This window comes from Pogonomyrmex barbatus, unplaced genomic scaffold (assembly GCF_055798465.1).
Source record: "Pogonomyrmex barbatus isolate J1 unplaced genomic scaffold, ASM5579846v1 scaffold2, whole genome shotgun sequence".
Lineage (NCBI taxonomy): Eukaryota > Metazoa > Arthropoda > Insecta > Hymenoptera > Formicidae > Pogonomyrmex > Pogonomyrmex barbatus.
Genome location: NW_028297116.1, coordinates 5,629,972 through 5,645,910, shown reverse-complemented (window position 1 = coordinate 5,645,910; position 15,939 = coordinate 5,629,972). Strand labels below are relative to the sequence as shown.

Genomic DNA, 15,939 nt, shown 5'->3' with positions numbered 1-15,939 from the left:
TTAGAAAGTCCGATACAATATATTTATGGTACGGACGTTTTTCATGTAAAATGTTACAAACATTAATTACGTATTTGTCCTGAAGATACGAATGGCAAGAAGAAAATAATAAACGTTAGCATAAAAATCCAGTCAAATATTTTTCATCTAATGTCGATGTATGATTTATAATTCTGTGAGAAAAAGACAAAAAATATTTATTTCCTCTATTTTTGTTCGCATATTTTCTACGATAAGTAATAAGAAAGTTCGTTTTGGAGAGAAAAAATGCACTAAAAATGTAAAAATAAGACAACTTCAAAATAGATACATTATTTACGTTGAGGTAAATTAGTTGTATTTATTTTGTTTATCATACTGATAAATTTGTACGAAGATTTTTCTATTTGGGAATGGGCGAACATTGTTAGGCAATTAAAACTATCAAAGATAGATCTTGCAAAATATCTGCTGTAAATTTCGTTATCAAAGAGACTATTAAAGAGACAGATTTATTTATTGTACCGATACTAGATTCGCTGTACAATGTTGATAGAATGTCAATAATAATGTTGCAAAATTTGCCAAAGAAATATAATAACGCTGATAAGAACAGCTAAGAAAATGCAGCAGAATTTTCGTTCGATAGATTTCATTTGATTTCTACAATATATTTGCAAATTCTATCAGTGCGCTTTATTTTATTTACTATCGAAAGATGACTAAAAATCCGTGAAAAGATCCTCAATATAAAAATTTAAAAAATTAAGAAATTTAGCAACATACAAAAAATATGTGTGCTTTGAATTCACCCGAAAAAGGTAGAATCAACAAATGATTTTTCGATAAGTCGAAAATTTTTTCGGTAAGTTTCATTAAAAATAATATAAGGTTTTTTTTTTTATAGAATTTTAATTCATTTCCTTTCCATTTGTTTTTTAAATAAAATGGAAACGAAAAGTTGACTAATTTTTGTGAATTTGTTTTATTCCTTTAAAATAAATTTTCGGAGCAGATAGCTAAAAAAAAAAAAAAAAAATAACATTCTTTATGTCATCAAGATATTCTCTATGTATTGTTAAAGTTTCATAATTTTTTAAATTAGGGATCTTTTCTTGTAAGAAGATTGGGATTTCGTATATTTTAAAGATATTTTGGCGCTATCAGAGCTAATTTATTTCGATTGTAATGCGTAAAAGGAAAAAGATTGACGTAATTTCTCGCTCATGGTAAAGCGAACTCCGTAATGTAATACGGAATACGACTGCAGCGTATCAGGATCGGTCAAGAATATGAAAAGACAAATCCTACGGAAAAGGTATGTGGACATAGACACGCTCTGGTCGATCGTTTGACAGAAAACTTTTTCCCGCATTAATACTAACGCTCTCGTTCTCTAGATGTCCAATTAGCGACTCCGCACGCTGCTGAGATCCAAGAACGCACACGGACGCACGACGATCGATAAAGTGCTTATCTGCTTGATGCAATGTACATGTATAACTATTCTAAATGTCGCTACATTTTCGATGTACTTGTAATGAAAATGAAGAAAGAAATGGAAAAAATATCGGATCTCTCCCTCCTCTTCCTCTCTCCTATTTTTTTCTTTCTCTCTCTCTCTCTCTCTTTCTCTCTCTCTCTCCCCCCTCCCCTTTCCTCCTCTTTTCGTTTCCAAGCGAGTGTTATTCAATTTTATTATACATATATATATATATATATTCGACAATCGATCCAAATGTATCACATTCGAACTCGTATGTGATGAACTTTAGTCATAATATGATCATAAACACATAATAATATGAACATATAATAAAATTCATTTACTTTATTTTACAAGAGGATGTTGTAACAAGGAAAATCCGAAATTTAGATGAACTTTTGTGGGTATATAAAGTAACGTCCTATCCATCAAAGATATATGATTTTCAATTTGAAAGCCAGAAAGATGCTTTTTTTTTTTTACAAGAAAAAAAACTCAAACTTTAGTAATAAGTTATGAACTATAACATAAACAGAAATTTAAAAAAGCCTTTTTATTTCCTTTCATGTTAATTTTTTGAAAATTTCTATTGTATTTGTTACTTTGTAATCCATAATTTAACATTTAACTTTAATGCTAGTATTTTTTTTACTGTAATTTAAAAATTGTACAAAAAAGTAAGTGTGCCCTTTAATTTTAAGATCGAAAATTATACTTTTAAAGGACGACATAAGCAAGGACACAAGAGCATAAATAATGCATATTATTATCCATATATTTAATAAATTATTATAAATTCACTGTAACCATTTTTCGGATAAACCTGTAACGCAATTTTATTTAAACATAGACCGTCACACTACAGAAATTCATCCAAATTGAAGAATTCAAATTCAGATGTTTTCTTGTTAATTATGCTTTCATAATTCTCGTGTTTAAATAAAATGAATTTATTTGCGAAAAGAAAAGGTATGGCATAAGCAAAATGAATGCATTATGAACAGATCTACAAATTCCACAAACCGTATGTTATATTTAATTATTTTTTTGTAATAAAGTTAATATGTCAAGTTAATCATAAGGCATCGATTATATTAATTATTTTAATACATTGATGCTATGTGCAGTGTACAACATTTTTAGCTTTGCGAACATTTATTTATTGTATTGTTTTATATTCATTCATTCTTATAAGTTAAAATATCCCACAATATACATACAATAAACAATAAAATTTAATTTTAATAAAAGTTGAAAAATTTTGTCGTTCACAATAAGTTAACATAACGTATTAAGAATGCTTCGAAATTACTAGATTTTTCTGGCAGTATTTTTGAAACCGAAATTTAATTTTGAAATAAAATTTTTTAGCGAAAATAGAAAAGAAAATATCATTTATTATAATTTGTAACATTTTATGTATTTTTACAAATATTAACACAAAATAAATTTCTATCAATCTTATTCGCGTTTGAATTGAGGAACGTAATTTTGTTAATCACGTAATTTCTCTCGAAAAGTTTTCGATCTATTCTTAATCATCCATGATCATCTAACTTGAAAAAAATTAATGATATGATTATTTCTAATAATTCTCGCTAATTAAAATGTCTTTAAATTAGCTAAAAGGATCTGTTATTGAAAGAGCATTTGATGATTTTGCAACATTTATATATGTATTGTGTATACATATAGTTTATTTCGATGTTCATAATAAAATATATTGAAAACAATGCATTTTTTAAAGAAAAAATTTTTTAAGCAAAAATGGTTTAATTTTGAGGTAAATATAAAATGATGGAAATAAATTTTCTTTAATATTTAATTTATTTTATTTTAAAAGTATTTTTTTATTATATTTTAAATGAATTTAAAGGATTAGTCTAATTAATTAGTATAATTAATTTTGATAAAAATCCAAACTGCGCATGCGCGCGCGCGTGTGTGTGTGTGAATGTATGTATGTGTGTATGTTTATGAAAAATGTACTTATAAACTTTTACAAGACCATCACGATTAAATGCGATGTAGCCATTGACACCTTTGCGTTCTTCATAATGTCGGTAATGATTTTTAAACATTAAAAACGAACAACACTTGTAATGATAAAATTGTCAAAAATGTATAAAAATATTTGAGCGTGTTGTTATAAGTCTTTTTACTTCTTTTTACTTCTTACTCTCTTGATTTTTTTCATTTCTTTCCATGAAACTCTCATTAATCGTCTTATCAGATTTGTATCTTCAACATGCATTTATACATATTTATTTTTGTATTTATTATCTCATTAAGATGTACAGTTTTTTCAAGCAATAAATAATAAAAATTTCTTCATTTTAAAAATAAAATATTGCTATAAATGTTAAATATTGCTATAAATGTCTGCATTGCTATAAATGTTAATTTCGATAATATCAACACCAATAATTAGGCATTCTGACAAGACATAAAAATTCTGTATTAATGCAAGTATTCTGAGTACTAATTTTTATTCCTGATTTCATTTTTATTGTCAATTCTGCGATTTTTTTCGTATAGAATGAGAGAAATTATCTTGCCTTATGTTTATTTTTCTTTTTGCAGGTCCGTCAAAATGAAGTTATGAATCTCGTGCACAACTTTTCTATTAATAATTAAATATTAATAATTATAATTATAATATAATTAATTATAATTATAATTATTAATATTTATAGTTATAAATATTTTTACACTATTTACATTATTTTCATATCACAATATTTGTTTTATGTAAATAAAGTGAAAATTATGTTCTCTCATTTTATAACAGACGCGTATTTGTCACTAGCGATGGAAATTGCATTTATATCTGCATCTTTAGACCAATCAAATTGCCAGCAGCTTTTTCCTGATTAGTCAAGATATGATCGTAGATGAAAGTGTGACGCAACCACCAATCGCTAGTGATACAAGCATTGATAGTTTCATGAATGAAACGGAACACATTCCTACAGAGCTCGATCCTTAACCTAAAAGTTTCACATGTAGCTTTATGGCAGTTTGAATTGTTTATTGAAAGTTCTTAATGATTAATTAAAAACTATTTTGTCTTGAAGACATTGAATAAAGTTATTGTTATGTACTATTGTTAATGTACGATATGTGTAATGTTAAGAGCCGTTAATTTTTAATTGAAGTTACATTGGATAAAATTTTCATCCAATTTTCAATATTGATTATTGTATGTTGTGTGATATATGAAATATATTAAAAATGAGTTTATTCGTTATAAACAGGTAAATAATAAATATAAATATAAATCTTTTTCTATAATTATAATGTACAAAGTATAAGTATTTTATATACAAGTTATTATTTATTATATTTGTTTATATAATATACATTTTATATAGATATGAAGGGGAAAGTAAAGAAAAAGTTCAAAATGAAACAAATCATCTTTCTGAATTGTTAAAGAGAGTAGAAGAACGCAAAAAACAAAGAGCTGCAGTAAGTAATAAATCAACAGATGCGGATAGAAATAATTCAGAAGAATCTTTGAGAAAGAGAAAGAAAAATTTGTCCCATCCTGATAAAATTGATGAATCATGTAATGAGAATAAAAATATTAACAATGAAAAAAGTATAGAACAAAGCATCAATGAACAATGCACAGAAACAGTTGAAGTATCAACAAAAAAAAAAAGGAAGAAACATGTTAAGAATGAACATTGTTCTGCTATAACAGAAGAAAATATAGATTTAGAAGAAAAAAATAATTTAGTAAAAGAAAGTAATGATGATGATATTACAGAAAAGAAAATATCTTCGCAGAGCAATTTTGTAATATTAGGTGCAAAATCTCGAAAAAAACAACGTGAAGTGAAGAGAGTATTGCCAGATTGGTTGGCGCATCCCGAAGTTGTATCTGCTGATTTGAATAATGGGCCAAATTTGGAAGAATTAGAATCAATTTTAGATGCTAAATTGATGGAAGTTTTAAGGACTAATGGTATTGTTAAGTTATTTCCAGTTCAATTTAGCATAATTAAATGGTTATATAAATGCAATATGGATAGAAAATTGGGATGGTGGTTAAGAGATACTTGTGTATCTGCTCCTACAGGCAGTGGTAAGTATTCCTAATAATAATGATTGTATTTTATTATACATAATAAAATTATTGATTATTTTTGTTGATATTGAAAAATTTTATGTGATTTTATTAGGCAAGACTCTAGCTTATGTCTTGCCTATTGTGCAAGAATTGCAAACACGATTGGTACCAAAAATTCGTTGCCTGATCGTTTTGCCAGTGCAAGAACTGGCCGCACAGGTTCATAAAGTAATGGTCACTTATACATCTCATACAAATCTGAAGGTGGGCTTGCTCTCGGGTGCATTCTCATTTGAACAAGAGCAAAATAATATAATTAAGAAAAGTATGTATTTGAGATTATAAATGAATTAAATTGATAAATATAAGAAATTTAATAAAATAATTTTTATAGCTGAAAGAGGAAAGTACTTATCTACAGTGGACATTGTAATTGCGACACCTGGCCGGTTATTGGATCATTTATTAAAAACGCCTGGGTTTTCCTTAGACTCTTTAAGGTTTCTCGTTATCGACGAAGCTGATCGTGCAACAGAATGGTTACAATATTTACCTGAACCTCATTCTCGCGCTCCTATTTTGACGCTTGGGACTATGCGTTCAAGGTTAATTTTTTCACATAAAACAAGATATATTATTCAACATTATATCTCTTAATAATTGAAAATAATTTTTAATTTTGAAGTATAATTTATAATAATTCTGTATATAAAAAAATTATTCATATTTATCAATTTTTTAACAGTGATATCATACCAGCTCAAAAATTATTATTTAGTGCCACTTTATCGCAAGATCCTGAAAAATTGAGTCGGCTGGGTCTTTTTCAGCCAATATTATTTACAACTGTAGTTACCGACAAAGACACAGACATGAATTTGGACAAGATCGCAGGTGATTTTGTCGGACGTTACACAAGTCCAGAAGAATTGACGGAACTTGCAGTGGAATGTGCACCCGAGTACAAACCAGTTGCTCTGTATCAGTTATTGACAAGGCACGATATCATTCCTAAGACTCTTGTTTTCACGAATTCCGGACATAGTGCGCATAGACTGGCACTCTTGATGCAATCACTTTTGACGGAACGGAATGTCGCAGTGGGAGAGTTATCCGCCCAACTCGCGTCGAAGCAACGCGAAAGTATCCTGAATAAATTCGCAAATACTGAGATACATGTGTAAGTTTTTGTTTTGCCGAAATGAAATAATTCTAATTCTATAGAGAAAAAATTTTTTTTATTTTCAAAATAAAAATATTTTTAATTCTTTTAAAAAGATAAGAAGATTGTACTTTACGAAAAGTAAAGAAGAAAATAATGTAATTTTCATTATTCTTTTTAGATTAATAAGTTCGGATGCGTTGGCTAGAGGATTAGATATTTTGAATGTGCAGTTAGTCGTATCTTATGACCTTCCGAAGCATATCAAGGGCTATATACATAGAGCTGGTAGAACCGGGCGAGCTGGAAAACCAGGCACTGCTGTATCCGTGCTCACGACAAATCAAGTTGGGATATTCAAACAAATGTTAACCAGCGCACATAAAACTGTGCCCAATATTGAGCAAATGGAACTAAACGCTATTGCAAACGCGGTGAATTATCAGAGTCACGTTCAGAAATTAAAAGAAATACTCGAGAAAGAAAAGATCGAGAACTTGGAACGAACGAAAGCTATTAAGCGTGGACGTGTGGTAAGTACGACCAGGCAAAATGAAAATGTAAAATAATATTGTATATAAAAAAAGAAATAAAAGGATACATCAAACTTATTTACATACAACTTGTCAGTTGTATCAGTTATCAATCGTTACCTTCCAGAGGTATTATATAAATGATAGAATTAATATTTATTTAAATGGGGCTAAACTCACCTCTAGCCTGTAAAAGGTGCTGTAAAAAAGAAACATGTAAAATACAGATAGTAAGGTAACATCGATAATAACATTTTATTGTCTGAAGTTAATAGTATCGTACATCATGCTCATTCCCTATGATTTGTTCTATGGGTAGTCGCGATATATCTTGTTTTGAACTGTATACTAGTTATTACTCCCATTGTTCTTTATTCCGTCGAAGGCAATATTCACAATTTTAATTTACAAAAGATAAACGGCGATTACAGGTAACGATGCAGACATAAGTTATTTACTATTATTGCTATGCGTAGCCTCATTGCTCCGAACTAATTATTAAATTTCTCTTTAATGTGCAATGTTACTTGATTGCAACTTCCTTTGACTCAATTCTCTAAGTAAATTGTTGCAAAATTTTATGCCTGTTTGATCTTCACAAAGATACGCCACAGCGTATAACTGTAACAATTGCAAATCGATATTGAATTGAATTACAAGTTACAATAGTGTCTAATTTTGAATCGCGTTAAGTAAAGAAAAAGAAGTAAATCGATAAACGGATATCGAACATTTTCTTGAAATGTTATTTCTATCTATGCAATAATACGGTAAAATATTGAAATATAACGTGAAATAATATGAAAAATGATTTAACATATGACATAATTTCTGATTAATCAGTTGTTGTATTTAATCGGAAGCAAGATTTTTCGAGATTTGTATTTATACACGTCTGAAATTCATATTTTATGATACCTTTCGCCATATCGATATATAATATGTAAATTTTAACATATAATACAAATAATTGTGCGTTTTCCTTTCGGTTCCGCATTATTTTCGCATGACATATTCAATTACACGACTCTGGTTAAAGTTCAGGCACCCTCAAACTTGTAATTCAAACCTCGGGCATGTTCAAAGCTGTCGGGATTGTTACTAATTTCGTATTGTGCAACCGCAGTCGTCGAGTTGAACTAAATCGCACGGATATTGAGATAGAGACACTGACCGTTCAGGTACTGTCGAATTTCCGCGAAAACAAGCTCCTTTTAAGTCATTTTTTTAATCAATGTTTATAGATTTTCATCTAATTAATACATCGTTAACAATTATAAACAATCGTGTCATACTTCGTTCGTCAAAAATCGGAGACGGATTGCGTTGATAGATGAATAGATCGGCTTTTGGTTTTTTTTTCTAAGGATTTGAAGCAAAAATATTTAGGATTAATATTGGTTTTTCATACAAAAAGTTTAATAGCTTAACATGGGGATACTCGCCGTTTTTATTTAAAATTTCGCATATTTATAGCCTTAGGCCTTCGCGACTCCCCTAATTCACCCGTAGATTCGTTAAAGATTAACAATTGCTGTGATGGATATGGAGCGAAGATCGGCAATTTTTTCATTTGTCACATATTAATTATGTTTAATTTTATATATAAAAATCATTTCATTTTTTTAAATTATATAAAAAAGCCAACAATAATAAAGAAAAACATATAAATATATAAAATATGATAAGCAACATCGAATGTTCAATACATAAAATTAAAAAAAAAAACTTTTAATGAAATTAAGTAAGACTTGATTAATAATATGAGATTGTAATATAAAATATTTTATGTTTTCGACAAAATTGTAAAATTTTTTTTTAATTTTAGATATTTTTTTGTAGTAAAAAATTAAAATTCAAAATAAAATAATTATTCGAAAAATTCGGTTTTTTGATATTTTTAGATAACGAGATTCTTTCAAATTACCGATCTTTTTTCGTGATTTAATAGCTTAGAAGCTGTTGATATTTTCCAAAAGTTTAAAAGCATCCGCTCGGACTTTCGTTGTCTGAACTTCTAACGAACGAGCAAGATTCACACTTACTTACATCTAATGTATGTATATGTAACTGTACGTGGATACACGTATCGTGCGTGCAGGCACGACTTTATTTTCCATATTTATTATACACCCGCCTTACGAACCCGCCTTCTATATATATATTTCTTGTATTGTTACAAAATCTAGTCTTGTTCGAGATATATCGAATCGAACGAATCCTAAACGCTTACCTCGAAAATCCGAACGTCCACATACAGCTTCTGTGATATTTACACTTACACATATGTCTTTGTCAATATGTAATACCAGCGTATTGTACATACATTAAACGTGGTCCTATATGATTCATATGTCTCGTTGCCGTGTATATGTATTTTTATACGTTTTTTTTTTTTTTTTATAATTAACGCCGATAAATTTGCCGCGTTCTTATAGTGGCGTACCTTACAATAGAGGGATATCCAATGTTTTTGCCTAATGGGACTTCATATATTATGTATGAATATATATGTAAATATGAAAAAATGTACATTATGTATATGTTGCATATATAGAGTGTATAAAAAATGCTCGTCCTTTTCAGGCTACAGACGCTAAATAAATAGAAATTCTTATCGGAGACTAAAATTAAAAAAGAATGTATTATTTCTCTTTAATGCATTTTTTTTTTAATAATTTCGCAATTCAAAATTTAAGGACGAAAATGAACAATGTGAACAATGTATCATATTTCCTAAGTTAAACTTAATTTAATCAAATATTCATTTTTATTCGAGCACGCTGCAGCTGTAAGAAGATGCACGATGTATTTTTCATATATTCTGTATATATTTTATATGGGATGCGCGCGCGCCAAGCAAGTCTGTGATGTGCTTAAAAACTCGCCGGATTTCTGCAAAAGTGCCGCTAAGTATATATTTAAGTACAACAATATATTATTTACAATTAAGTACAGGAATCCCCTTGGAATGTACAATGAGGCGATTAACGCAAACAAATGATAAAAAAATACATTTTACACACATTTAATAATATGGTACATTGGCACCGTCATTCGTTACAGACATTTACTTAACTCGCACAGATCTCAATTCGATGAATAATTGACGGCAACAAACAACGCCACGTGTTAAACGCAATCAAATCGAATACGACGACGAAAATCTCGGCGGCGGGGATATTTTTCTGAAGGGAAGCGAAAAAGCAATATTATATAAATCGTCGGCATTTTCTAGCGAGCTTTTAAGCCGAATGAACGTTCGATCTGACGAGACTTCACTATACCGTATTTATTGTCGTGCCATCCGTTCTTCGTGTACGGACTACAGTATACGTCGGCTCATCTAATCGTAAAAGTGCACCGACCGAATTAAGCGACGCCAATTTGCGATAGTCGAGCGCACATTTAGCCTGCCCAGTGTCCTGGTCGCGACAGATGCTCATGGAAAGATAAAAAAGTATCGTGGAAGACGAAACGGGGCCGCAAAACGGTCGTCGGTGAAGTACCGGGCCTGGGAACGGGGAGGGGGGGGAGGGGAATGGGATGGATCAGGGGGGGTCTCGGATGGTTCGAATCTCATCGTGTTCGATAAAGCTTTGCACATTTAGCGACCCTCTTGTATTTTACATTAATACATTTAAAATAACAACGGGCCTGGCATTGGTTTACTTTTGCTTACTGGCAAACGTTGGAAACAGGAAGTTACGTATGCGTAGAGTGATTCAAGAGAGACTCCTTAGGGGCTCGTCAGGTGGATCGAGCAGCACACGTTATCGCATTTCCGACCGCTCAATTATAAAAAAGCTTACGAACTCTCGCTCTCTACGTATCTATCAGATAAAATCTCTGCGTATAAATACAGGTATATAATATATAGAATAAAAAATGTGTAAGGTAACGAAGTAAAGATCGTATCGCGGTTAACATTCGTTGAAAATGAAATTCAAATTTCCTTTTGATTTTTGTGCTAATATATAATGTCTCGATCGTTAACATTCGTGTAAAGTAAGCGGTTTACAATTTGTATCTTGACATACGCGATTTATTCCCCAGGTGTATCGACCCCAATCGCGGCAAGAATTTTGGCGAAATATTGATTTTCAAGAAGATTCCTAACGTTCGAATCAGGAAGTTCGTGCATCGCGGGTAAATTCGCGGGTAAATTTCCTCTGTACAATAACTCCGATAAAACAATTGATGAAAAATAATTTTCTCCCGGTTTGAAACAGCGTTAGAAAAACAAGTCGACCCGTCGTCGATTTTTCTACCTCGATCTGCAGATTTGTTTGTTTCTTGTTTTAGCTTTTTACTGGGATCTGTCGAACAGTTAAATTCAATAGCCGCGACGAGATGTACATACATACGAACTCTCTGCAGCATGCCGAATGTCGGCAGAGTCGGGAGAACTCATCTCGCAGTTCCGGCACATTCGCACCTCGATGTTATCTCCTTTTTCCGTGTTCGCCGTGTCGACCGGGCAGCGCGATGCACGAACTTGTTTGACCTGTATTTTATCTACAGTCCGATTAATCGTCGGTTACGTTTAAAACGAGAGAAAAAGAGAAAGAGCGCCCCTCTCTCTCTCTCTCTCTCTCTCTCTCTCTCACACTCTCTCCAACTCGCACATGACGTCGTGTCGCGTATATTTACAGAGAACCTGTCGAAAGTTTCGACGCGGTCTTTTTGGTCGCGGCAATGATTACACTCGATCGCAATGTAGAAATACATTCCTTGTTATATCGAATAAGGGGAAGACCTATTTCTTTTTTTTTTTTCCCTTCTTTCTTCAGCGTGAATTTGCACCCCCCACGCCTCATTCTCTCGAATCTATTCCCATCACGAGCCTCATCAAACCCTCAAACAGTGCTGTGGAAATATTTTTGGAGAAATATGGGATTTCACTACCGCGCCAATCTGTAATCGTTGTAATTGTGATAATAAAGCAGAACAAAAAAAAATTTGAAACTTAATAAAACAAAATTCTTTAATTTCAAAAAATTTTTTACTTAATTGTATCCTTGAATAATCATTTATTATCAATTATTAATATCAATTATTTTTGCAAAAGAAAGAAAATCTTTTTCACTATCTCAATGGACTTTTACTTGTGAAATTTTAATAGCACTGCTGAGGTTTAAACGACTCGAGAATAGAGTCATTTCTTCTTTTTTATACATTTTGTCCACCTTTACCTTTTGTCATTCATTCATGTTTACAATCGCCAGAGGGACTGACCTACCCAGACAGGATTGTCGCATACGCACAGCGCGTCCCTTTGCGTTACTTTTAGGCGATTAATGAAGATCCACGAGAGATCCCCCCAACTGACCCCTTTGCTTGCTTTTCTAAGTTCATTCATTAATCTCTATCCTGAATTTATAATAGTTTCATGCGCAAATGGTGTCTGTGTGATGAGATGTTAATTCCCTTATGAACAAGAAACTAAATCAAACAATAATTGTTGTTAAGGATTCTCAATATTGAAATAAATAGTTATAGGATTTTCGATATTGAATACATTTTATACGAAGAATTTCTACATCTCCTAATTATGCTGTTCTCTCATATTAATGCTTATTTTTTATTTATTTAAGAAAATAAATATTGCATTGCTTCAACGAAGGGAAAAGAAGCCAAAAACTTACTCTATTCTTTATTAAAAATTTATTTCATATATCTTCATGTAAGAAATATCTTAGAAATAATTGCAATGATTAGTAACGGACGGATTAAAATTTCCACAAATTTTAATTTGGAGTATAGATTTCTAAAATAGTAGTGGAATAAATTTAATGTTTATTTTAAGGTCGTGATTAAAAGATGCCAGGGGATTACATAGATGATAGGGGATAATGAAGATAATGATCAGACAGTCGATGTCAAATTCCGTTGGAATCAGGCTTTTCTCCCCTTAAAGAGATTGGTTTTCTACTCCTCAAAGATATTGGATTTCGCGATCGATACTTAGAACGGAGCGCGTAATCTGAGAAAGCATTTTGACATCACAAAAAACGTAAAGTACATCAAATAATGATTAAAGCAGAAAGGTCTGTAATATTCAGAGATTTCTTTATAACGATTACTCTCTTTAAATATATTCTGACAAGCTTTGAGAGAAAACTTTCGCCATTATTAACGGCGGAGATAATCGTTTCCTACAAGGAAGTTATGTAACATTAAATATCTCAAGATCGACTTTGTTTCAGAAGAATAAAGATTCGTTCGCATTAAATATGCGAAATATAAAAAAAAATATGTCATTTCACTTAACTTTCAAATACGTTCAAAATCAGATATATATTTGGCAGTAAGATATTTTGACCGATGAAAACGTCTGTATAAAAAAAGTATTTTAATAAATTATAATAATTCCAAACATCCGATAATTTTGGAAATTTTCAGCAAGCTTTTTTAATCGCATGCGCGATAAATATCATCACATGCCTCAGTAGTCGAAGGGATAAGATGCCTGTCCGGTAAGCAGAAGATCCAGGTTCCTGGCTGAGAATGGTATTTTTTCGCAAAATAATTACGAGTTTTCACGACTGGTTCGTGGTCGGGCCCCGCACACCCTCCCTTATTATTTGCGCGATTAAAAAAAAAACGAATTAAAACTTTAACACGTGAATTCGTCAATGAAATATCAATTCTTCTACCTGCGTCGCGTGTAGCATCGAGGTCTTCTGAATTTATCGATCATCGATCCGATTCGTGGATCTTCATAATCGCCGTTTTCCTCGTAATCACCGTTTATTTCTAGAGCTCTTCGCCGTCGACTTATAGGATGAGTAACAGAAGAAGCAAAAGCAAGATCGCGAACACCGAGGGATGACACAGGTTCGCGACACTCACGACTATCCAAGGCGGAAAGGAAGACAAGACGATGGGCATGTCCGTTCTCTGGCCCTCTTGAGTGCTACCGGTCATGATTTGCGTGGTACCGAAGCCGTCATCGCCGCCGACGGAATCGCTTTCCTCGAAACCACCCCCGTATCCTCGCCTACCGTTGCTAATGTTGCTCTTCTTCTTGCCCTTCGATATCGGCTTCTTGCGCTGCCTGAGATCCGTGTTCTTCGTGAACGTCGTCGGTGTCGTCCTCGAGAGGTGCAGTTCTAAGCAGGGAATAACAAAGTAAACGAATCGTGGCTCCTCACACAATAACAGCAATTTATTTAAAAAATTATTTGACATTATTAACATTAATGCGCGCGAAGTTCGACCGTTTCAATATCTACCGATAAAATTTACTAATAACGGAGAACGGAGAAGGCAAACTTACTTAAGGCGAACTCAGGAGTCAGGATTTTTCCTTTATTGAATTTATATACATAAATTTGAAGTTAATTGCTTATATCGCGAACTTATTAACTTATTGACAAAAGGCAAACAAAAAAATCCACAGCCGTTCTAATCGTCACAATATTTACGAAGAATCAATTACTACTATATTACTATCGTCGTATCGTTGAATGGATATATAACTTATCCCAAATGAATTGAGAACAAGCCGTTAGTGAGAAAAACGAGGAAATGCATTTTACGATAATTCAGAGAATTCTCTATACCTTGCAATCGCACCACGCCGTCGGCCTTCCCGAGCGCGTTGACGGACGAGCACACGTATCCGCCGAAGTCCTGTTTTTCCAGGGAATTGACAGTGAGATTCATTTGCCAGGAGTACTCGTTCAACGCGTACTCCGACATTATGTATTTGTCACTGGGCAGCAATTTTTCGCCTAAATAGAAAACGAACGAAAATATTGCGCTATTTTTAATTGCGTGGCTCTCTCACATGCAGCAGAAATGTCTGCCGCGAAATTCGATTTCTGGCATAAAACCGATTAAAAATACGTCCGTGCGATAGACCGTGTACATAGCCTGATTTACACGGTAAAAAATACCGCCCATTTACAGCGTGTCTAACGGGCACTTATTTCACTTTAAAACTTAACTGACACAGTTTTCTACACCGGCAGTGCGCACACGGCTGGCCTATCAAACATTTAAATTACGTTGCAAATTGTTTCAAACTTCGAAAATAAACATTTAATATGAAAGAAATAGGGAATATTTGGTGAAGTAAGTTATTAGTGTACACTAGGAAGGGAATAAATATTTTTGCAAAAAAAAAAAAATAAATAAATAAAGAATCAAATAGAATGAAAAAAAAAATATTCATACCCACACTCGAGTCAATAACTACGAGAGAAATATGTAACTTACAAACAACATTTTTATGGCTTTCCAATCAGAGGGATACAAATGACTCAATTTTTGCTACAACTATATCAATATTATTCTCGTGCGTATTTTTCAATATTTGCGCATCGTTTATTGCGTGGCATAAAGTAATGCTTTGAAATCATCATCCACGAGAAACCGTCGTCGTTAATCAGAAATTTTTCAAACGCATTGGTTTTCACGGGAGATTTATGGGAGCTTTTTTTCGGAACGGCAGCGCGTTTACGAGCAATTCACAAATTTACATATTTGATTAACGCAGGTGTCCGGCGCAAAAAAAAATCTTTCTCCCGATGAGATAAAAACCATAATACAATCGCATAGAATACGTATGTGTGTACGCGTGTCCGTGTAGGTGCGCAGATTTTCAATCTAACGCAATTCTGACTTGCAATCAATATTATTATGTTGGAGTTTACGCTTTAGAAACTGATTGCAGCGATTCTATGGTTAATCA

The 15,939-nt window shown here is 32.2% G+C and overlaps 2 protein-coding genes across 3 annotated transcripts in view; one reads left to right on the top strand and one right to left on the bottom strand.

Annotated features, from left to right (window-relative positions):
- The first annotated feature begins 4,395 nt into the window (after positions 1–4,395).
- Dbp73D (putative ATP-dependent RNA helicase Dbp73D) lies at positions 4,396–7,316 on the top strand. The gene is made up of 6 exons (XM_011634088.3): positions 4,396–4,722; positions 4,840–5,558; positions 5,656–5,868; positions 5,938–6,148; positions 6,289–6,723; positions 6,887–7,316. Exons 1-6 carry the CDS (start codon positions 4,700–4,702, stop codon positions 7,272–7,274), a joined length of 1,989 nt encoding a protein of 662 aa, XP_011632390.2. The 5' UTR covers positions 4,396–4,699; the 3' UTR covers positions 7,275–7,316.
- A 153-nt stretch (positions 7,317–7,469) lies between these two features.
- DIP-lambda (Dpr-interacting protein lambda) overlaps positions 7,470–15,939 on the bottom strand; it is a 174,668-nt gene continuing 166,198 nt past the window's right edge. For both annotated transcript variants that reach the window (XM_089076708.1, XM_089076707.1), the window contains exons 9-10: positions 14,807–14,977; positions 7,470–14,353 (exon numbers count right to left, since the gene is read on the bottom strand). In XM_089076708.1, the coding sequence (XP_088932834.1) occupies positions 14,019–14,353; positions 14,807–14,977 (506 nt within the window). In that variant the 3' untranslated portion in view covers positions 7,470–14,018. The remainder of the gene's footprint in view (positions 14,354–14,806; positions 14,978–15,939) is intronic.

Coding starts and splice junctions, on each gene's coding strand:
- Dbp73D (XM_011634088.3), top strand. CDS start 4,700: ATGAGTTTATTCGTTATAAACAG. Junction 5,559..5,655: donor ATCTGCTCCTACAGGCAGTG/GTAAGTATTCCT, acceptor TGATTTTATTAG/GCAAGACTCTAGCTTATGTC. Junction 5,869..5,937: donor AAATAATATAATTAAGAAAA/GTATGTATTTGA, acceptor TAATTTTTATAG/CTGAAAGAGGAAAGTACTTA.